The following is a 24,438-nucleotide window of genomic DNA, read 5'->3' as shown; positions in this document are numbered from 1 at the left end:
CACAAGAGCTTTGTGTTTAAATTATTACCTTGAATAATATTCACATTTGTAAATTTTTCAGGTTGCAATGAAATAAAATTGAATCATTTTACTTGATAAAACATGAAGCAGGCGACAGAAGGATTTGTAGGGTTTAAATATTATTCAAGTCTGTGTTTGTAATATTCAGGACAATGGTGACGAATTTTGAACCAAGCTCTATACATAAGGCATTTCCCAGCTTTGATGAGCAAAGCTCATATACATATACAGCATACACACTCTCTACTATACACATATACTCAATCATTTTATGCATATATTTGCATAATTATGATTTCATTGTTACAGAGTAGTGTTAGGTTGTTGTTACTGTTGTTGTTACTGTGCACTGAAACAAAATATCTAACCCACATGAGTAAGGTCTGCGAGAAGTTTCCATTAAAAATAAAGGCTGAATTGATATTTATGTCCAACTCAGTGCCACTGCCAACTGTTCCAGAGAAAGATACTCTAGAATGTGCACAAACATATTCTGCACACTACTCAAGTTTGAAGGAAAGTTGTTTTGCAGGATGTTGAGTTAGCTGTTTTACATATGATAGTTAGTTCTGGTAGATCCTGCAGTTTCTAAAAATAAAGGTTTTTGGCTGTGCTTCCAGCATTTTAATAAAATTTCCAGCTTTTCTATTTTCTGTGACATTCTGTATTTTTTTCTCAGTTTTCTGCAACAGGCTCCAACCACTAGTTGATGGGACAGCCAATATTTAACAGGCTTGGTTATCAGCCATAACCCAACTAAATAATAAATATATCAGATTCCCATACCATCCAGCCCCACATAAAACATCCCTCAGATAGCTGGTTTTGTGGAACAAGTCTGACTAAGTTGTAATATACCACTCCTGGTACCACTATTGTGCTCCAAATTCAGCTGAGAAACTGCACCAACCTGACACCAAAGGTGTCAACCTTTATTACCCACTTTCGGTTGGATCCCGAACATCACAGAAAATAGAAAAGCTGGAAATTTTATTAAAATGATGGGAAAAAAATAAAAAATTAAAGACTGGAAAATGTTTTGAAAAAGTAAAATTTTAATGAGAAAAAAATAAGAAAATGTAATGAGAAAAATTGGAAAACAACTGCACATCCCAGACCAGAATAGGATTTGTCAGATCCTGTAACGTGACAAAGAACGCCAGATGCTCGCGGATGTAGATAGATAGATTTATGATGTTCCAACTTCGTAATGGGTGAACGAGCCAGGGTCGAAACCAGGAAAGCCAATATAGAGGTAATCCAAATCATGTAGGTAATCAGTCCAATAACCAGCGAGCAAAAAACTAATCAGGCAAACAATACAAAAGGGGTAGGCAAAAATCAGTAGTCCGGAGAGCAAAAACACGGGAAAGCAATCAAGGAAATAACACTCGGTATGCACAGTCAGAACTAGTGGCAATACTTCGCAAAATCCAAATGTGAGAGACAGGCTTAAATAACCAAGTACACAGGTGAAATCAATATTCAGGTGATGATGATCTGATGTGAAGTTCAGGATTGGTGGGGTGCTGGGTTGGGTGACGAACTGCCTGCTGGGTGTTGTAGTGAGATGAGGAATCAGGCGATATGACAGATCCCTTTTGGATAATTGGAACTAAAAGATTTGCTAGTTCTCTACAAGCTCCCATAGATCCTGAAATGCCTCATGAGCCATCATTGTTGCCCTTCAAGAAAAGAATCATCCAGTCATAGAAGACTGGAATGCAGTATAAATTTGAAATTAAAGAAATGTAATAATGAATAATAAGGGTGAATATTATGGTGAATTCATAGTGAAAATATACATAAGGGAAATAATAAGCTAAAGCTGGGAAATGTCTTAATTTGCAATTTGATTTGTACATATTTTCCATGTGCATGCGCTAAAAGATGTGATTATCACAAATAAAAACTTAGAATCTATAAGATAATGATGATGAATTCATGGGTAGCGATATTTTGTGGAATGATACATAATCAGATAATCAGACCAAATATTCAAACAACAGATATGTTCAGTAAAAAAAAATGATATATATATAATTATATATATATATATATATATATATAATTCTTATTAATAATAATACCACTGATAATATAATAATAATATATTATTCTTAATAGAGATTATTATTATTATTATTTTAATATATATTTTATTCAATATAGCAGTTTATTTCAGAATTTGTCTTATACAACATTAATTCATACATTTTCCCTATAACTATCATGGTCATTTAAACTCGAGTTGAAAGACAACATTAACTTTGCAGACAGATCAACACTGAGGACTGTTTCTATGAATGTATATTACCAATAACAGTTGGGAGGGATACTAGTGGTTACTTTTGTGTCATGGTTGTTGTGCTGAATTGTGTGTGTCTGTGTGTTTGTATGTGGAGGAGAGGTCAAATGTATTGAAGTGGAGCTATGAAAACACATAAAACAGAATTATAGACCATGAGTAGAAAAGATCACCATGATGGTATCCTTTATACCAAAACCGCAATGATGTTACATTATGTATTGGTTAATTTAAGTAAATAGATTAACCGACTTCGAAGTTAAAGTTTTACTATTTAGCTACCCCTGAGAATAAGAATAGCCGTCGATCAAAATGTTTCATGTACTCTATAGCACAATGGTCATATTACATATTGACCAATAATCATTAGAATAAAGACATTGACAATATCCTTTCCTAGATAGCTCGCAGAAGAATAGTTATGATAGCTTGTAGATAATGCGTATTGATTGTTTGTTAAAATGTATGTTTTATCTAGACCTGAAATTAATTACGACGCTAAGCTCCACCGAATTAAATCATGCAATGCACGATAAAGTATTTCAACCATTAGCTAAATAAATAGCTAAATACACATCAGCCTTTTTAGTAACTTATACTAATATAAGGTTTAGCATGAATTAGTTAGGCATTACTGAATTGCTTACCTGCTGATAAAAAAAGGATAACGGTTGATCCATGTCCATGTTCTTTCAGACGACTTGGCAAAGTTTTCAGATGTATCGCTTACAATTATGGCTGTGACCTAAAGGAGTGAAGTACTGAATATATGGCTTTAAGAAAAAGTCGGTGGGGAAAGAAATGGTTTTCGTATAAAAGTTGTAAATTACGTCCCTCCCCCAACACCTCTCTCAGTTGTGGAATGCACCGAAAGTGGCAAGAGTACAACGTGTGATAATGGACAAAAACCTTGTGTAATAAAACTTATAGAGTAACCGAATTGGTTAGAGATCAGAGAAAAAATAAATAAATGGAAACTTTGTGATGTTTTCTGAAAAGTTTGCTTATTGCCCTGTTTGAGTACATATGGCAGATAAGATGTGAAGAGGTGTCGGGGAGAGGTGTGTGTGTGTGTGTGTGTGTGTGTGTGTGTGTGTGTGTGTGTGTGTGTGTGTGTGTGTGTGTGTGAGTGAGAGAGAGAGAGAGAAAGAGTGAGAATCAATGATCTCTCTGCAGAGTGTGTATCAGAGAGGACACTGAATAGAAAGCAAAAGTGGAGAAAAGTTGGTGTAGTATGAGACTGAAAACTTTAATTTACTTTAATCACATTATTTCACTATTAAATTATTTCAATGATTTCTACTTAAACATTGGGGGTACAACTAAACTTAAATGAGCGGGTGCAAGGGTCTGGTTTTGTGGGAGGAGTTGCACACTGTACAGGATTGGTCAGACCGGTTGGTAGGGTAGAAAGAAAAGGTGGCAAAATTAGATCTTTCTGGCCTAGTCCTGTCTCTTGGAGGAGTTTGGTTTTAGGGGGAAGGACACCTTATATCAATTTTGTCAGAAAGTTTTTACTGCATGGTAGGGGGAGGACTTGTGAGGAGGTGTGACTTCTTAGAGAATCAGCCAATGGGAGAGAGTGGGATGGGTGAGTAAGTGGGTGAGTGAGAGAGAGAGACAGAGACAGAGACACACAATCAAGACCAATACGCGTGTTTGAGTATCAGTACATGACCGGCAGCGGAGCAGAGCAGACATTAAAGACTGGGACGTATTCATTTAAGACTCATAACTTTCATTTACTTTAATCACTTGAATATTTCTCAATTAAATAATTTGTTTTTAAAAGTCAATAAAACTATTTTGAGGTGTCACGGAACGCTTGCCTCCTGCGAGTCACGGGGTTTGGCCCGCCACGTGACTTGGGAGGATGTTTGTGGCCATGCCTGCACACACCTGTACCTCGTCTTGTCTGTGTATTTAAAATCATGTCAAGGTGTGCAGTGTGTTGGTCATTGTTAGTGTAGCGTGTTTGTAACTATGTATCGAGTCTTGACTGTTTGTTTAATTATCGTGTTAAATGTTAAAAGTCATTAGCGTTTAGTGTGCTCATGTTCATTGTTTGTTTTTCACATTTATCTTTTATGTTGTTGGAATAAATGTTCGTCCATGTCGAGGAAGTCTGTGCAGGGACATTCTCTTTCATGAATTCTAATGTTTTCTTTAAATACCGAAATTATGTTATTACTTTCCTATTATATATGTTTGCACTGTTAGAATAGATCTCTATATCTCTATGGTAAACTGGACCTCAGTAACAGGCATGCTACAGCCCTAGCTACAAAATCCAGCTAATTTGCTGCTGTCAGATGAACTAATCTGGTCAATGATGGTCAAGATAGTTGAAAAGCTGGACATCCAGGCAATAGATGTACCTTATGCAGTCAAACCATCTGATTAACCATCTGGTAGACCAACAAAGGCTATGTTTTGGTTCAAGTTTGATGGTTTAGCTACAGTTTCCAACTGGACGGTGGGTCCAGCAGTATAAACAACTTGACCAAGCTATTCAACCAGTATAATCAGCAGGGTCATACTGGTTAAATCTGATTATACTGGTCGACCAGTTTGGTTATTGCTCATGCTGCTCAACTATCTTGTTCTTATCTTATCTGAAGTGTGATGTTTATAGCTACATGCATACAAAATGTGATTTGAAATAAATAACAATCTAATTGTAGGTATTTTGGATTTTAATCATCATTTTTAAGGCTGCCTACAGCCTAGCATAAATAAATATGCACGAATAGGTTGGTCTTTCATTCTGTATCACGTATATCATAATAAAACCATGGTAACCGAAAAACTTACTTTTCACTTCCAAAAGACTTGCCGCTGATCTCAGAAGTCCATCTCTTCCCCGTGTACTCTGCAAACAGCAATTCTGTTGTTGTGGCAAACCTCCATTGTGTTGTGACTGGATTTGCAGCACTTCTGAAGTTGCATAAGTTTTCCTGAATTTGCACCGGGTTGTGTTGTCATTTTGATTAATTTGCTTTGTGTATTTGTGGCACGTTTGTGAAATGTATCACAAGTGTTGTCATTTTGATGAATGTGCTTTATGTATTTGCAGCGCGATGGGTCTTCCTGGCAACCGTAGTTGTGGAGCGTGAATCCACCTCCAACTTTGATGTAAATAATATTTTTTTCGCTCTTGGGCTTTATGTATATTCTTTAGAAAGGCTCTTCTTTTGCCACGTTTTCAATTGAGCGCACATAATTAAGCACAAATGCATTTCCCTAGGGATGACTTCTTGGAAATGTAATGGAAGTCCAATGGAAACGCATGCTTTATCCTATTTTATATAAAGAAGAATTGATTTGCGGATCGATGCCTGCTGTGTTTTCCAGTTTCATCTCATGTTCTGCATTGGTCAATGCAGGAACATGGTTGAATATTTTCATGAATGGTTTGCATAGACGTGAATGCTTGATTTATGTCTGCCATAAGCTACATGACAATTTTAAAGCTACATTTACCAAAGACTGTACTGTTTTCCCCAACTAATGTGTATATGTAGTTCTATCTAACAAGTATTTCATAGATATAGACAATAACAGCAAAACCTAGTAGAACCTACACCTAGGTGATTGGCAGAAGAGAAGTGAAAGACCTCACATTATTCTTAAGTCTTATTCATTCCGTATTTACAGAGGAGTCACAGGTGAACAGCCTCCAACAGAAAACATGACATCCATCCTGCTGGAAAGAACAAACACAAAGGTGCTTGACATGAGAAGAAGTGATTTGAAATTCTCACAAACTGCTTTTAAACTTGTTATATGTGCATCATGTTCAGATGGTAACACTACGTTTGCTGTATATGACCTCTGTATTTTTTCTTTTTCTTTTCTTTCATTCTCTTCCCTTAGATGTAGAGTTTTGCTGATGATACATTACGGGCTGATTAAGGAGGTGTTGTCCTTCACAGTCAAACATTTCATCATACTATGCTTGGGTGCTGTGTGTGCTTTGTGTTGATCAAAACTTGGCTGGCCACTGGAGGTATGTACAGGGCAGGAGAGTGAGCTGAGTTTGATCCCAGTGATGAGTCCCTGTCAGGCCTGCGGGGCTGCCTGTAACCCTGGCCCTCATCTATCACACTGCATACTGCAGTCATTTATTATAGAGAGAAATGTGAACTAAGGTCGACAATGGAACTTACACAAAATTGCTACATCGAATAAACTTTAGATTGTATGTGCGTGTGTGTATGTTTGACTTTGTGCATGGCACCTACTCTCCTGGATGGGTTTCATGTTGGCCAGTGCAGCACCTAATGATGGCAGATGTGCAATGAAAGTGAAAGTTTGGATTGATGTGACCTGTCGGAGAGGGTCAGTCAGCCAACCTCAGACTCCAACGTCATATGACTACCACACTAGGCTTAGTGCACCTAATGGTACTGTTCAATTACACATAATGTCAAGGCCACAACACAGAGCATGGTAAACCTGGACTTCAGATGACACTGTTTGGATGTTGTGCTTACTAATCCTAGCTGCAGCAGTTATTTAGGTCATTATATATGGTTTATTAGATGGTTGTTTTTGTTGTGCCCCACATGTTACCGAGACAGTGTGACACAAATATGCTTTCATCAAATCAGCACTCATTGCATCACACAGCAACATGGAGAGGGATGTTCAGGCACTGCATGCTGCAGTCATTTGTCATAGAAAAAAATGTGAACTAAGGTAGTTTACAATGACACAAAATTGCTACATCATTTAAACTTTAGACTGTATGTGTGTGTAATGTTCATAGCGTTAGAAACTGGTTCAAAGTGACCAGTACTTCAGGTTCGATCTCCTTTACGTTATCCTCTGCCTGCCGTCCTCTGTAGCTGGATCGATCTGGAGAAGTCAAGAGACACTGACACCAGGGTAGGGAATCAAGAGAGTTCCACTTTACTGAGGAAAGCATAAAGTATATATGTGTCCTAGATTTACTATCTAATCTACAGGATAACGGGGAAAAGTGAGGAATGTTCTAAAGGTTTACGTAGAAAGGAAAGAAGCAGGTTAGTAAAGATGTTCTCTGCATGAACGAGCCATGAGCTGTTCCCATGCCAGCCATGAGTCAATCCTGTGCATAGAGAGAGAGGGACAGAGAGAAAGAGAGAGGGAGGGGTAAAGGAGACAAGAAGAGAGAGCAGATGACCTCGGGCGACCATGTCATGGCTGATAAGCAGAGACCTCGCATTGGGTGCCTGAAGACAGAAAGGCTCCAGTGTCTAACACGTAGCAGTCTTGACTTTCACTGCAGTGCTTTAGAATCTGAACAAAGAATGACATTATTTTAATATGTTGGCAAATAAAATGTTTTACTTTGTGATATTTGTTTATTACCCATAATGTTTTAGACCAGTTCTCTCTTCAGAGAGATTAAGGCAACATTCTGATAAATTGAACACAGACATCAAGCAGAAAACTGAGGGGTCCAGTAGGAGAATGGAGACTCTGTTGTTATGGCTCTCAGGAACAGGCTGTTGGAACATGTAACTGATGTGTGTGTTTATGTATGTAAGCAGATACAGTGTTTTATTGTCCTACTCAGTGTGCCTTTTTCCCTTTGTCCAAAAGCCAAAATAGGATTTTCTAGGGTAAGATTGACAAAGACTAAACAAAGTGAATTAGTTGTCCAATTACTTTAGCCATCAACAGGATGATCTCTGTCTTATCACTTCTTACTTAATAAAGAGAAGCCTTTACCTTCCAGAGTAGTGTCAGTCAATGGCTAAGGTACTTGATTACCAATCAGAAATGTGCTGGTTCAAAACCCAATACTGACAGGTTCCTGCTGTTGGGCCCCTAAGCAAGACCCTTAAAGCTCAGTTGCCTTATAAAATGTCCTGATGTTCCTGTGGCTTAAAATTTTTCTCACTCTTTTCTTGACACATTGTAGTGTTTGTGACTGTTCACCATCTATATGACCACGTATGGAACTTAGTTTTAAATCACTTTCCTGTTTGTGTGCTAACCCGTGCTCAGGCACGTAGGTTAGGTGATCTATCTCATACGTTTATGAGGAAGTTAACCGATGATCCGGAAGTAGCTGTGTCCGTTCATGTGCCCAACAATGTTATGCCCACTTCGACCACCCTCGTGTTGCCTTATCCGATGTGTCAGTTTGACTTAGCTGCTGCTCAGAGATCTGACGAATGCCTGACACATTGCTTTAAGTTAGCTGACAGGGAAAACAAACCGTCAGGTTATCGGAACACGTATTTCATTTGAGATGGTATTTTATTAAGGACATGAGCTCAGTCTGATTGAGGAGTGTAAGCCCAGATAGTTGTTCCCACGTCATACCGATCACACATATTATCACTAGCCCATGGCCATCCCCTGTCTGGACATCGAGGTATCAGAAAAAACACTCACCACATTCTACAACATTTCTTTTGGCCATTGATTAGGAGTGATGTTGGATACTGCCATTCATGCCATACATACCAGTTTGTTGGAAAACCAAATCAGGTGATTACTGTCGGCCAAACAGCACTAATCTAAATTCTACCAATGCCAAAAGAAGATGACCTTAAGTTGACTGAATAGTGAAGAGCAAATGAATCAAGTTTAGACAGACTAACAAACTGGGTATCTGACAATCATATAAAATAAGATGTTATTCTAAGTACAATATTCTTCTCGTGAGAGGTTCTAGACTTGAAGTTACTTCTGTTTGAAATTACTCTGCTGAAATCAGTTTTTAACTACTGATCTCAGGGGTGGCATAAGAAGGAAAGGCTCAACAGATGTGTTCATGCAAATTTATAGCTTCTTTGTCTCAGTCTTAGGCTTTGATTGTGTCAAGCATTTACCTCGAGTTACCTTACAAAACATAAATTAATTCAATATAGTACATTAAAAGAACAGAAAGAGGGAAACAAAACTGGAACACAAGAGCAAATTTAAATACTGATATTTGGGGATAGGTGATAATTGTCTTTTAAGCCATAATAGGTTGGAACATTTTTGTCATACTAATTTCACCTCAGCACTTAGTCTACACATTTATAAATACAAAGAAAGAGTTCTTACAAACAATATAAAGCACACTACTAATTTTTCATATATAAACTGGCTTCTCCTACTACTAATTCAGAAGCACTTTGCTTACACAGCTGATGAAAGACCTCAAAAACATTTCATTACTCAAAGACAAAACATTAGAGAATATTCAAGGAAAACAGACAATGGTTCAAGGCAGAGATGACTATGCAATATTTCAAACATGTATGTGTAAATGATTTATTTCAAAGCTTAAGGTTTTGATCACAGAAATCAGGAGTGAAAGACAAGTAAGAGAAAATGTTTATTTGAGGATATGCTATTTAATTTGGGAAGTTCATTGTAGGGAAACATTCTGGAAATTAATGTAGTCTATCCTGTCCTCATCTTGGTCAAGGCTGGTGAAGCTGCTTCAAGGCTGAGTGGAATCTTGATCCGCATCTAAGTATTTTTCTGTGCTTGGACTGAAATAGTTTACTCCAAGTGCTGAACCCTTTGGGCGGATCTGAAAAGTGCTGCTTATGGCCTGAGGGCTTGTAATCCGCAGCGTGAGGGTCTCCGAGCATCTCTCTCACCTTGGGTGAGGCGTCCTTGTGTAAGTAGTGATAGGGCTTTTTGCCACTGTTGTCACGTATGTTGCAGTTGGCACCATAATCACGCACCAGAACACTCAGGACTGATTCATGGCTGTGAATAGCAGCCAAGTGTAGTGGGGTGTAGCCGTCGTAGCTCTTTGTGTTAACGTAAACCCCTGACCCACCTTGCTGTGAAAGAAGAAAGATCTTGCGCACCATTTCACTGTTTCCTTGTTTAGCAGCCCAGTGAAGTACTGTGAAGCCAGAAATGAAATTTCTCTTCTCTGCCAGCTTGATGTCCTGGAGCAGAAGCTGGCAGATTTGATCCTGCTGTCCTGCAGCACACTTCACAAGCCACTCATGTTCTCTTGGCCCTAGAGGGAAGATGACTGACTGCTTTGCATCCACACCTGGTTTGGTGTCTTTGTTGACCCTTATCAGGGCTGGTGAAGCAGGTGCCACAGAGTGCCTCTGCTTGGTCCTGGCTGATCTGTACAAGTCATATCCATCAGTCACTTCACTCAGACATGCTGCCACAGTCCTTTCAGTTCGTTCATGGGCCATCTTCAAATCTGCCGGAGCAAGTATCATTACATCTGGATATATATAGAACACATATTGTATGTACTACATACAGCCTGATGAGCCTAAAACCTTGTAATAGATTAATAATGCACTAATACTTCAAGTGGTGTTGCATATTTTAAATGAGAGTTTTAGTCATCACTGATCAGAGGATAAAAGCATTTTCAATAAGTCAGTTTTTGTCCCTTATTGTAAAAATTATTTAGTTTACTGTGTTTTTTTATACATGAGATTTAGATTAATCCTTTTAGAAAGACAAGGCCAAAAAGCAGAAAAAAGAATCAAATATCCATACCAACTGTAGGACGTTTTTTCCACTCTATCTTCAATTTTTTCAGATTCCACTTCTGCTTTCCTCTTTTGGTTTTCTTTATTAGGTCTCTCCTGGATTCCACCTCCTTTGTATCAATATATTCATTCTCGATACCTCCAGCACACCAGCTCCAGAAACGCCTCATTGTTCGATCTGTCCTCTTCAGTGTCTTTCCACAGACTGATCTGTAAAGGTGTTCATGGGATTCCCCTCATGTGTGACATTATGACACGGGACATATGGGGTTCTAAAGTTCCAAGGGTGGAGATGAGTTGTTTTTCTTTGAATTTCCTAATTTAATTGCTGCCATAGCAACAACTGACAATGCAAACAGATATGTCATTAATACAGCGACTCTAACAGGTTCCTCAACCTGGATTGATTAACCATGTATGGCTCACCACCGGAGACTGTGATACATATAACATTCCAAAGTGTACTTAATTCTGAGCAAAATCTAACTAGCCTCATTACTGCTGAACTATGAGGGCCTGTTTAAAGAGAAATCAGGGAAACTGTACTTGCACATACATATGAAACATTTTCACATAAATAGCCTACTACTTACATTTGTGCATAATAATTTAAACTTGCATATACATGCACTTGCACATTCAATCACTGATGCTTAAACACAGAGTTGCACTGTGCTTGTGTGTGTATGAGTGTGGCTGCTGTCACAGAATGTTTGCTTCCCGCGAGGCACAGGGTTTGGCCCGCCACGTGACTTGGGAGTATATGTTTATGGCCATGCCTGCACACACCTGTAGCTCATCTTGTTTGTGTATTTAAACCCTTGTTAGTGTGTACAGCATTGTTGATCATTGTTGGTGTAGCCTGTGGATGTCAAGATTAGTCTCGTTATTGTTAAACGTATTCATGTTCATGTTATATGTGAGTGCCGTTATGTTGTATGTAATAAATGTTTGTCCATGTCGAATGAGTCTGTGCATCCTGCTCCCCGCCCTCGGTACTCAGGCCACCTCGTTACAGCTGCGTGTGTGTAAAACAATTTTCAGGGTGCCGGAAGTCATTTCATTGTAACAGCAAGGCAGATATTTAACATGTGTACAGTGTGCATAATAGACAGAGGAAGACTGTTGAACTATTAATATTAGGACAGTTATGACATTTGTGTAATACGTAGTGCTTTCTATCTATAAAGTAGTGCTTCTCTTAATGACAAATGTAATTGTTTCCCATATATAATTGTGTGCTTTATATTGTTTGTAAGAACTTTTCTTCTCATTTAGAAATATGTGGACTAAGTGATCAGTTTGTCTTATTATTTAATATGCTCAGTCTCACTATTGTTGGCAGATTTCATCACATTATTACAAATGTGGACACATTATCTTATAATTATAAGCAGTGTGAGATGTGAAGCTAAGTGAATTACATGTGCAGAATTTCTAACAATAGCCTGTTTTGTATAGGCCAGCTAGTTGACCACTCAGTAAAATTAAATGTAATTGCTGAACTTGTTGCAGGTGAGTCAATTTAATTTGATTTCATTAATTTTTAACTCAGATGCATTAATCTGAACATTTTGTGTTCTAGCTGCAAGCTAACACTGACTTAAGCTGTTTTATAGTTAGCTTGAAATAACTGAGGTTCATCGCTGGGTGCTGTTCTTTTTTTTTTTGTATTATTGATCAGGAAAAAAAAAACTACAATGGATGAGATGGACGTTTTCTATGTATGATATGAAATTTGAGTATATCAGTGAATGTTACTCTGTAAATGTATAAGAATATGTAGATAAGATTATTATGAGATCATTATTTATAATCAAACGACTACACTATATGACAACAGCTTCCTTTAATTTATATATTTTATTATATTGTTATTATGGAAGAAGTTGTAACATTTACTGGGAGGTGCATGGCAGAGCGAGACATACCTCCTGTGGCCTTGCTAGCTGACCCCTCAGTGAAATTAAATGTGGTGGCTGAACTTGTTATAGTGTGGAAAATAAAAGGAAACCCCTTTTATCCACAACCTGGTGTGCATCATTGAGTGGGACGGAACACAGAGGTCCCACTAGCTACTATTTTACATTCCCATTCAACCTAATGACATTCTATATAATACAACTTTAGTTTTGAGCTAAATACCTACAATTAGATTATTTATTTCAGATCACATACTTTCAAATAAAACAATAAAGGATTCTGGTACTTATTTTTATAATGACTGTGAGACATTCTAGATACCACAGCATAAGCAGACGGACAAACCGATTATGGCACATGCTCTTCACCAACACAAACCTGACATATGATAATTTACATAGTACTAGTTTCTACTTGAAATGTGTTACAAAGACACCTGTTGTTCTTATTCATTTGGTGCTATTCTGATATGCCTCTACCTTTATTTCCTTGTGTTTGCACTGACTGGGTCTATGAAAGCAGGGAGCAGGCATGTGTGTCTGTCAAGGCCGTGTGCATTTGGAAGCGCTCTCAATGTCCGGTTAACTGTAGAGATAGATATTCAAGCCTGGTAAACTGTTGTCAGATATTCAAGCTTCAGTGTTAGACAGGAAACATTCAATTGGCCGAGGTTGTCCTGCAAATTACAAACGTTTAGGTTTAAATGACCTCATATGCAATCACAGCTTTATCAAATGAAAATTGAAAAAGAAAGAAAAAATAATTCTGCTAAAGGCAGTGCGTGCAGGAAAACTGCTGTTAGCACGTCCATCGTTTTTGAGGTGATTAACATTGCTTTTCTAAGACAGACATCTGTTTTGGACATCTTTTACTTTTAAATCCTATAAATGGTGACTGCTCCATTTTATTTAAATCTGGACCTTAAAAACATTTTCCTTTGTGCAGGTTTTGATTAAGGATTACAGGTACAGCATCATTTTGTCTTGGCTGCTCATCCATCAGATAAAAATAAATAGCTCATCAAATAAATAGCAAATACCCGGTGTTGTGCAGTGAGCCCAGTCAGCCAAACCCTCTTTGTGAAACAGAAAACCTCAAGTTTGTTTCAACTCTAAGCCAACTAACTGAATTTTCACTAAACCTGCTTTCTGATACAGGCCCCTGGTTGTACATTTTTAAGTGTTCTAAGTGTTCACTGACCTTTTTTGGCCAACAATGCGGATGTTTACTCAATATGCTTACTAACAGACATGATGAGTACAACTGTGATTTGTGTGTTTTTAATTATTGTTAGACTGTGTTTGTCTATAATTGTGACTTAGCTCATCAGACCACTATAACAGCTTTGGCTAGGCAACAAAGCTGTAAAAGAGTGATGAGAAAACCAGCAAACAGAAGTGAAAGTAGAAGGAAGGGAAACACAAGGAAAGACCAAGGTAGCTTAAATGTTGTATTATACACAAACACGCACGAACGCACGCACGCACGCGCACGCACCCGCACACACACACACACACACACACACACACACACACACACACACACACACACACACACACACACATACATACATAATGGAGTAGCATCAGGAATAGAGTTTGTTTTTTGTTTTTTGCTTTTAATACCCAAAAAAGTCAATTTTACTTGATGCCATATAGAACTCATATAGGCACTGCTGTATATTCTCTCCTGTTCTCATGAATTTGCTAAGGTACTGTAGAGCAAGACCGTTGTGCTTTGTAGGTCATTAGAAGGACGTTGTAATAGTAGGTGTCATCATCATTGAATCTGATGCCCGAGGACATTATCAGCTCTTCACGATTTCAGCCTGTTATCACACAGCTGTAAATAATAGCGATGGCATGATACCAGTTTTTCTGTACCAATCCAATGTCAACATCCTGTGTTTTAATGTCAACCAATATCAATACTGATCTGATATTTTTTCATTAAAAACCTGCAACAGTAAACATGTTGGTGAATGGTTTGTTTTGGACCAAATAATCTTTTTTTTTTTCTTGCCTGAACTCTCTGGTCCCTCCCAAGGTAGTGCTGGGAAGGTCTCATCAATCTCCCCTCTGCTACTGGCCATCTCATCTCTGCTGATGTTCCCTGAGAAGCAGGTTATTCCTACTGAAAATGACATACAGACAAATTTCAAATTAGCCTAGTGTCCTCAAAGTAAGACCTATACTCCTAAATTTCATTGTACAGAATTAGCTAAAGTATAAAATGCATTGCCATTAAAGGATAGGATCCCGACAGTGTAAAACATGTCTATACAAATCTGTGTTGAGATAAAGGGAAAAACACAAAGAAAAAAATAAGTCTTTCAAACCGGACGAATAAATGTCCGAAGAGTGAAATTCAGCACCAGGTGAAAGTTACAGCCACCAAAGATTAAACTTTTTTTTTTCAATCAATATACTTTAAACTAAATGGACCTCTACAAAATAACAAACCTCCATATAATAAATTTGTCAGTTAGCTGGTGCATTTGGACCTCACCATGTTTCTCTTGCACAGGCTGGATTTGATCTACTGCACTTGCACATGAACAGCAAAAATATATGAAGATATATTTTTACTAATTAAAGGAACAAACTAATGGAGCTATACATCACTCCCATTAGTCCATGAGCTACCATTAAAGGCTTGACCATTGTGGTCAGATACATGCTCTCTGGACTATATGATGTTTTGGAAATGTCTTTTTAGTACTAATATATGGTAAATATGCATTTCATTTCATTTTCAGTTCACTGCATTTCATTTAAAGTCACTCAGCAATCAGTCCCATGATATAATGGGTCATTAAACATTGTCAGTTTTTCCCAATTTAAGAATGATCATTAGACAAAAACTCTAATCTATACATTCCATTTCAAATGATCTGAAGTAAGTAAACAATTAACAATGCCTGTAACAAAAGATTCAAATAATGTTAAAGGTGTTGAACCTTCATGAATCTGTCCATAGCCATGAGGACATAGAGGTTCCCGGCATTGGTGGTAGAAAAAGGGCCAAGGACGGATGATGGTGACTGTCTCCATGGATGCACTAAAGCAGAGAGACTGAAACAGGGTCTTCACTGTGGTCACAACAGCACACATACAGCTCGACATCAGAGCGCCAATCCAGCCATTAAAATGTCTGCAGCAGCCACTTTCCTACATTGAAGTGCCCCACGCCACACGACTGCCTGATATCAGTATCCCACGCCACACGACTGCCTGATATCAGTACCCCACGCCACACTTCTCCCTGACACGAGTGCCCCACGCCACACGACTCCCTGAAATCAGTACCCCACGCCACACTTCTCCCTGACACGAGTGCCCCAGGCCACACGACTCCTAGATACAAATTGTCCACCTAACACTGTCATTCACTCTGATCCTGATCTAACACACCTAACTGTCCCCCATCAATCCCAGTCCATGTTATTTCTTTGGATTTGTGAATGTGATTTTCTTTACACTTTTTCAATAAATTAAATGACCTCTCAAAGAAACCTCTTCATACATTTCCATAATGTCAGATGACAAAATGTTTTGATGAGTGAAAACTGTTGATAAACAGTTAAAGCCAGTATTTTTGCTTGTATTAATATGCCAGATAATTTTTTTTTCAAATCATCTTCTGAGTATGTGTCACTAAGAACAGCTGATATATAAAAAATGTAAAGACTTCTAGTAGCTTTTCAGTTCATTTAAATCATTAGTCAGGCCAATCAAATCCAACCAAGAGAGTAGCCAACACAACTTGCACTAAGATGAGCTACAGGTCTCTCCAGGTTTGTCCTCCATTAAACCTTTATTAAAACTGTTAACTGTAGTGTATTTTAAGTGTGACAGTGTATCCACTGTTTTTAGTGAAATGGGGAAGACTGTTGTCTTCCTTTATTGTGCCTGCATACACCTGTATACAGTCCTCTTTGTGAGACTGTTTTATGTGACAAAAAACCCCAAACAATCACCATCATCACATCTGTGAGTGAGTGTGTGTGTGTTGGTGAGAGAGTGTGTGCTTCATGGGTTGAGCACCGTGGGGATGTCTCTCCACATGTTGGTCATGGGGACATAGGCCATAGGCCTCTACGCAAGTGATCGGCACCATCAAATCCACCCACCTACAAATGCAGAAAACAGGAGAAAGATTCATCTGGATGTTTTACTTTGGGGATGAAGTTACATCCATTACTTCATATCTGGGAACTGCAGATCCTGTTATGGTTGGTCAATTCTGCAGTCTCGACAGTAGCAGACATTTTGCACATCCTTCATTGGTAAAAACCATAGCGTGTGTGATTGAGGTATGTTACTATGCATTATATACACGTACACTAGGTGTGAGTGTGTGAATAGTCATGGCCAAAAATTTTGAGATTGACAAATGTTGGGTTTCACAAGTTTTTAGATCCTTTTGTCAGATGTTTATATGGTACGGTGAAGTACAATTATAAACATTTCATAATTTTTATTTTTTAATTTTTTTAACTTTTTATTGGTTTAAGCAAAGACTTAACATTTACAGTGTTGACCCTTTTTTAGGACTTCTGCAATTCACCTCGGCATGCTGGATATCAGCTTCTGGGCAAAATCTTAACTGATGGCAACCCATTCTTGCCTAATCAGTGCTTGGAGTTGATCACAGTTTTTGTTTGTCCACCCTCTTTTTGAGGATAGACCACAGGTTCTCAGTGGGATTGAGATCTGGGGAGTTTCCTGGCCATGGACCCAAAATGTCAATTTTTTGTTCACCGAGCCACTTATTACTTTTGCCTTGTGACATGATGCTCCGTCATACTGGAAAAAGCGTTTGACAGCGAAGTATGAAATCCTAAGATGGCGGCTTCGTAACTAGCAAGTTAACCAGCTATCTACCTAGCTAGCTAACTAGCTACTGAAATTCTGGCTCAGGATTAATAGTTATGTTGGTGTTAACAAACTAGCAACGATTAATTAGCTACCATGTTTCATTCTTTGGAAAGGTGCCATTTACAGCGATATAGATGGCTCCTTATGTGGTGTTGTGTATCTTAAACGTATTGGTTTGATGGTATAAAAGATTCACTTTTGCTAGCTAATATAGCGTTAACTAGCTCGCTTATAGAACTAGCTAGCAGCAAACGTTCACCATTAACCGAGATATCAAAACTATGTAAAACTAGGAAACACACGATTACATTTCAAACAGTAATTTGTCATCGATGCTTACTTAATACTTTTGTTTCTCTTATTGATATAACTGGTGTAGAATTTCTGCGTGGCGGTGCTCATCTCTGCACAACTGAATTATTGAAGTACCTGTTTCGCGCTGACATTTTTCGGGGACACTGCGTGTATATAACCAGATATGACTTCTTTTCCGTCTTCTGTGTCCGTTTTCTTGTTGTTCATGATTTTTCTACAAGAGAGTGGAAATCTTCCAATTAGTTCGTCTATCTAGCCAGATATCGTTTTGGACAGATAAACGTCTAAATGATGGTTTTGGCTGAACGTAGACGACAAAGCATTAAACTATTGGCTGTGAAAAAAACAACCACTGTTTAAGACAAGACATGGGGTGCGTAAAGCTACCACACAGCACCACGAAAGAGCTTAAAGTTTCCACTTCTATAAACAGACCTCAGGCTGGAGAGAGACATTTTTATAATACATTAGACTATAGAATATAATAACACTAAAGTTTAAAATAAAGTTAATGTTTTATAGTGCTGATGAAAAAATAATTACAATCTGAAGAAATATACATATAATGTAAAACAAGCAATTTCCCTTGTTTGTGACTTTTGTTTCTTTTGAGTATGGGATGGTTTTATTAAGACTTTCTTGGTATGAACTCTGATCTCATGTTCAGTTGAATAATAAGTGTGGAGAAGAGTCAATAAAAGTATCTCACCATTTTATATGTTTGGCTTACTCCTTTGTCAGTAAGTTATTGAATGGATGAAAGATTGTTGTGTATTATTTTTTGAAATTGTATTTTGTTTTGTCTTTCGAATGCGCCTACATGCACAATATTGTGGTATTTGGTTGCTCACCTCAAACTAATGCTTTCTAAGCAGAGAGAAATGGAGACTAACAGTTTTTTTTTGAAGCGCTTTAGATTAGACACGTACTTTTATGACTTTTATAAATACAAAATTAAGTTTACTTGATTAAAATCAAAACATTCACAAAGTTTGAACCATGAGCTCAGAATACTAAAACAAAATTAAAACGGATGTTATATATATAAAATGTGTATATTGTATGAAGATGTGCTGCTGCATGATAGTACACATTGCTGGTATGTATACTTTGAATAGATATTGCATCAACACTATTAATAATATATTAAAGTAGCTTAATAAGCACTGCTCAAAATGATATTCCTATGTAGTGTTTCTCAGAGGTTTATCATACAGCTTGACTGCCAGCTAAAACAGGACTTACCACTAGTGCAATATTGCACATATGCAGGCCAAGGGGATCTCCAGTGCTGAAAAATCACACTGAAAAAAACAGTGGTGGCACTTGGCTATCAGATCAAATTTGAAAAAAACTCTGCTGTGGCAGTTTTTAAAAATATATTCATATTGAAGTCCTACTTTTAATGGGGTTTAAATGCTCACTCATACAGAGAACGTATGATTACTATATCCATGACTTTTCCCATAATGCCAAATCACTTCCACTACCACCAAAGAGTGACAGCCTTTGACTTTCACAACTGCAAGATCGGGCAATTTCTAATGTACTATTTATTTATTTATTTATTTATTTATAAATCAATATTAAAGTACCAATGTGGTTAATGGGGCTTAGAGACAGTTATCTATTACTTACTTATTTTCTTGTTGTATTGTGGTCATTTACATAACGATCTGTAGGTCTATGCAGTCTTTAAAATCAGCTTTGGAGATCAAGTGTGCAACCATCGCACTGAAGGTTTCTGTTGCTTCCAGAGGATGCAAGGCACTGACCCTGGTTTATTTCACATGCACAGGTGCAGGAGCTGAGATACAAGACAAATAAAACAAATCTGAACAGGACTATTGCCTAAAATGACTGACTGTTTTTTCACTACTTATGAAATATAAGGTTAATTTAGGAGTTTTATATGTAATCTCTTTTGTACATTCATTGCTGCAGTTTTTGCAGACTCCATTCTCAAATATCCTTAGAGGTGCCATCGTTTAATACATTTTCTAGTTTATCTGATGAAATGCTATATGATACACAGAACCAATTAACTCAATACTCTAATATTCTAGGGTGAAGTAAATGTCAAAAGAAGTCATTTTTTAAGCCATTGATCCTATGCTCACCTGTCTGTTGTCCCACCTGGTCAAGCCCACATTTCCTTCTCCCTATTAACAACAGAGAGAAATGAACCTTCACAACAGATGTGTCTTTGGCTTCAGGGGGATTAGAGGCAGCCTGGCCAGCCTGGCACTTGTCCTGACTCTTTGTTTTTTCCTCAGTCTTGCACACCTGGGGCACACGGTTGCACTGCAGCACCAGGTAAGCGGCAGGTGGAGCTGGGCACACAGCTCTGCTCTCTACCTTATGTAAGGTTGCCCTCCTGATGAGCAGTGGATTGTGGCAGCTCAGGTCTTGCTGGTGCCAGGAAGCTTCGACCTTGGAGTCATGCTGGCGGTCTGACGTTAGGCTCTCCAGGTCCTGGTAGAGGACCTCACCCACTTCTGGCCTGGTGTAAAATGTGGAGTTCACCTCACTGTCCTTGTCCTGCACCTTTCCTGGTACTTCCCTGACATGTTTGTGGGGGACATGCAGGGTCACACCAGGCTTGGGGCTTTTTTGTTTGAAAGCAGGCAGCTTTGGGTGGAGGGTGGGTAGCCCTGAGATGGATAGAGCTGGTGGAGTGTGATTAGCCTTCACACTCACACCACCGCACTTGCTGTCTGGCTCTACAACCAGAGAAGGGAATTGAGCCTGGCTGCATCACTGACCTTCATCAAGGAGTCTGCCTGTTGACTTTTCACCATTTTTTCCATCGGTGGCCTTTGGCAGTGCCGCTAATCTTGTGCTCGTGCCAGACTTTCTCAGGTTTTGAGAGACTTCTGGTTTATATTCCTTCCTCTGGGGAAAATCTCTGGGAAATGGTGGCTGCTTTCTCCCCTGTGTGAGTCAATAAAACGAAAAGGAGAATATTCGGGTTTGCCATTGCCTCCGTAGGTCTGTTGGGTGGAGCTGGGATGTTCTTCACATCAGAGAAAACATTCTTCTTTGTACTTCCAGCTCCCCTCATGCTGATCTCACTGGGGAAAACTAGAAAATATATTAAATCTTTAAATACTTTATAAATAAACATTAAATTATACCTCTATAAACTTGTATTATTCTATGCAACATTCTCTTAATGCAAATAACACATACATAAAAAAGATTTTACATAGTACAAAAAGTGCATATTAATAATAGTGATCATTTTGATATTATTTAAAGTTTACCAATTGATTATCCCACTAAATGTATATTAATACACATTATCTGTAATTAAACCATATAGCATTCTCCTTATCTAGGCTAAACACATAAATAAAACAGAAATATTAAATAATTTGTAAGTATATTTGCCCTCTCAATGCCCATGGACCAGCAGATCTACACCTTTACCTAAGATGGGAAGTAGTTAATAAAATACCTGACTGAGTCTTGAACCTTTACAGAAAGGTTATTCCAGTGTGGGAGCTTTATTGGAAAAGGCTCTGCCGCCTGTGGTAGATTTTCTTATTCTTGGTATTAGTAAAGAGCCTGCACCTTTTGATCTAAGCAGATGTGGTGCATCGTAATGCACTAGGAGTTCTCTAGGTACTGTGTGGCATAACCATTCAGTGCTTTGTAGTTCATTAGAAGTATTTTATAATCAACATGAAATTTTACTGGGAGCCAATATAAAGTAGCTAAAATAGGAGTGATGCGATCAAATTTTCTAGTTCTAGTAATAACTCTGGCTGCTGCATTTTGAACTAGCTGAAGCTTGTTTAGGCACTTAATGGTACAGCCAGATAGTAAGCCATTACAGTAGTCCAATTCGGAAGTGGTACATGCATGGACTAGTTTTGTGCATCATGTGAGGAGAGCATGTTCCTAATCTTTGACATGTTCCTGAGGTGGAGAAAGGCGGTCCTAGAAATATTATTTACATGAGCTTTGAACGAGAGACTGGGATCCATAATAACTTTAAGATCTTTAACAGAGAAGATGTGATTGGGAGATCATTGAGGTTCACTGAGTAATTAGAGAGCAAGGACCTAGCTGTCTCTGGACCTAATAAATGCACCTCTGTTTTGTCAGGATAAAGTAAGAGAAAGTACCTCAACATTCAGCATCTGATATCTTTTATGCATATGTCAATAATGCTAAGATGAAATAGGTCCTGTGGTTTGGCTGAGACATATAGCTGAGTATCATCTGCATAGCAGTGAAAAGTAGAACAGTGTTTACTTATAATGTCACCAAGAGGTAGCATATATAAAGAAAAAAACAAAGGTTCTACATCATTGTGGGAAACCATAACTAACATTGTTATATGCTGAGAAGTTTCCATTTATGTTAACAAAATGGTAGTGACTGGCTAGATAATATTTAAATAAGGAAAGGGCTATTCCCCTAATCCCAACAACATTTTTGAGTCTATGTAGTGAAATGATGTGATCTAGTGTCAAATAATATAAGCAAAGAGACATAACCCTGGTCAGAAGCCAACAACAGGTTATTAACTACTTTAATTAGTGCTGTTTCTCTACTATGATTAGGCCTAAACCCTGACTGAAAGGCTTAATTTATCTGATTCAGATTCAGATATGACCTTAGCTGCTGAGCTACAGCTTTTTCTAGGATCTTGGAAATAAATGAAAGGTTTAAGATTGGCCAGTAGTTTCACAGCTCACATTCTTTTGATGAATGGTCTAATTACTGATAATTTGAATGTTTTAGGAACATAGCCAATGTTCAAGGAGGAGTTTATTAAATTCAGTAAAGGTTCAGTTACTTCAGGTAGGATTTCCTTAAGGAAGTGTGAGGGCAGTGACTCTAGTAAGCAAGTGGAGGATTTTGAGCACGAGATCAGAGATGTAAGTTCTGGGTCTTGGATCGGTGTAAAGGATTCTAGAGTCGTTTTGGCTTGGTTGTTTTGATCTATAAGTAGCTGCTCGATGTCATCTTAATACTATTAATGTTATCTCTAATGTGCTTACTTTTCTCCTTAAAGACATTCATGAACTCATTACTACTATGTGATGTTGTAATCTGAGTATTGGTGACTTTTATTTCTAAGTAGATGTGCAATTGTACTAAAAAGAAATATAGGATTATTTTGGTTATTTTCTATTAGGGTCAAGAGATAAGCTGTTGGAGTGTTCATAAGTGCTTTTCTGTACTTGAGAAGGCTCTCCTTCCATGCAAGCTGGAAGACTACAAGCTTAGTGTGGCACCATTTATGTTCTATTTTTTGAGTGTTGTACAAATTTTTGTCCATAATTCTTTTATTCTTAAGTGGAGCAACAGCAAAACTGGCCTAAGATCAGTGAAACAAGGATGAACTTGTTCTTTTGACATGCATTTGGGATGTGGTACATTAATTTGTCCACTAGAGGGGGGATGTATTACTGTAGATGTTTTAAAGGGCCAGCGTGTCAATGAATATTATCAACTTGAGTACAAAAGAGTGACCCCCCAGTCATGACCTGAACTTGTCATGTGATGGTAAAACCAAAAAAGGGGGCTTATTTATTAATTTATTTATTAATTCTCTTGTTCTCTGTTCTGCCTGTCAGATGCTGCATGGTAGGCCGTGGACCCAGAAGCGATAGAGACAAGTGTACTCTGGGTGACCCCAGTTACTGTGGACCGGTAGTTCCACCAGGCAGTACACCTCACTGGGAGACTCCTGCAAACAACACATCGTATTCTAATATATCACTACATACTACAATATTATATAACATTATAACATGGACTACACACTATAATACATCACACATAATCCCTTCACAAACACACATGCACACCAGACAATCCTTGTCCAAACACACACATGCACACACACATGTGCTTGCACACAAACACACACTGTAATGCATTGTTCTTTACATATTTTCTGGAGGACAGAAAGAGCAGCAGTAAATGCTTTGTCAATATTTTATCATCAAAATATCCATATTTTACAGCATAATATAAAACACATAAGTATTGTACTTATACAAATACTGCACACATACCTACTCAGTTATATGTACCGCAGATATTACTTATAGTCGTGTGTGTGTGTGTGTGTGAATATGTAAAGTATATATAAATACATTAAATACACTAACACCAATAATACATTATTAATAATATTAACACTACTAGCATTACAACAGTGCTAACATTATTGGAATAAAAAGTGATGGGTAAATATTTCCATCTTTCTGTGTTTTGGTGAGTGACTGTACAACTTTCTTACAGGAAGTTGGTAGATCTGGATGGGTTCTCCGTCTTGGTCATAAGTAAATGTTCCAAGAGGTTTTCCTTCCTCGTTTTCATGTGTCAGTCCAAGGGAAGTGCAGGAGTGTATAAGAATGTGAACACATTACACCTTGGAACCCCTTAAACAGGAGCAGCTCTATCACGAGATGACATTATTAATTAAAACTATTAATTAAAACTATCATTGTGCTTTCATTGGCTACATGTATTTATCATTGGTTAAAATACAGTATTT

General features: G+C 37.9%; 1 protein-coding gene across 1 annotated transcript in view; it reads left to right on the top strand.

Moving 5' to 3' along the window:
- The first annotated feature begins 1,231 nt into the window (after positions 1-1,231).
- The window catches only part of LOC118241308 (NLR family CARD domain-containing protein 3-like), a 56,905-nt gene continuing 33,698 nt past the window's right edge, over positions 1,232-24,438 (top strand). The window contains exon 1 of the mRNA XM_081697214.1: positions 1,232-1,276. Coding sequence (XP_081553340.1) covers positions 1,232-1,276 — 45 coding nt within the window. The remainder of the gene's footprint in view (positions 1,277-24,438) is intronic.

The sequence above is a fragment of the Electrophorus electricus genome, chromosome 1 (assembly GCF_041902795.1).
Source record: "Electrophorus electricus isolate QZ-2024a chromosome 1, ASM4190279v1, whole genome shotgun sequence".
NCBI lineage: Eukaryota > Metazoa > Chordata > Actinopteri > Gymnotiformes > Gymnotidae > Electrophorus > Electrophorus electricus.
The sequence above is the reverse complement of the archived record's forward strand: the minus strand, read 5'-3'. Positions and strand labels throughout refer to the sequence as shown.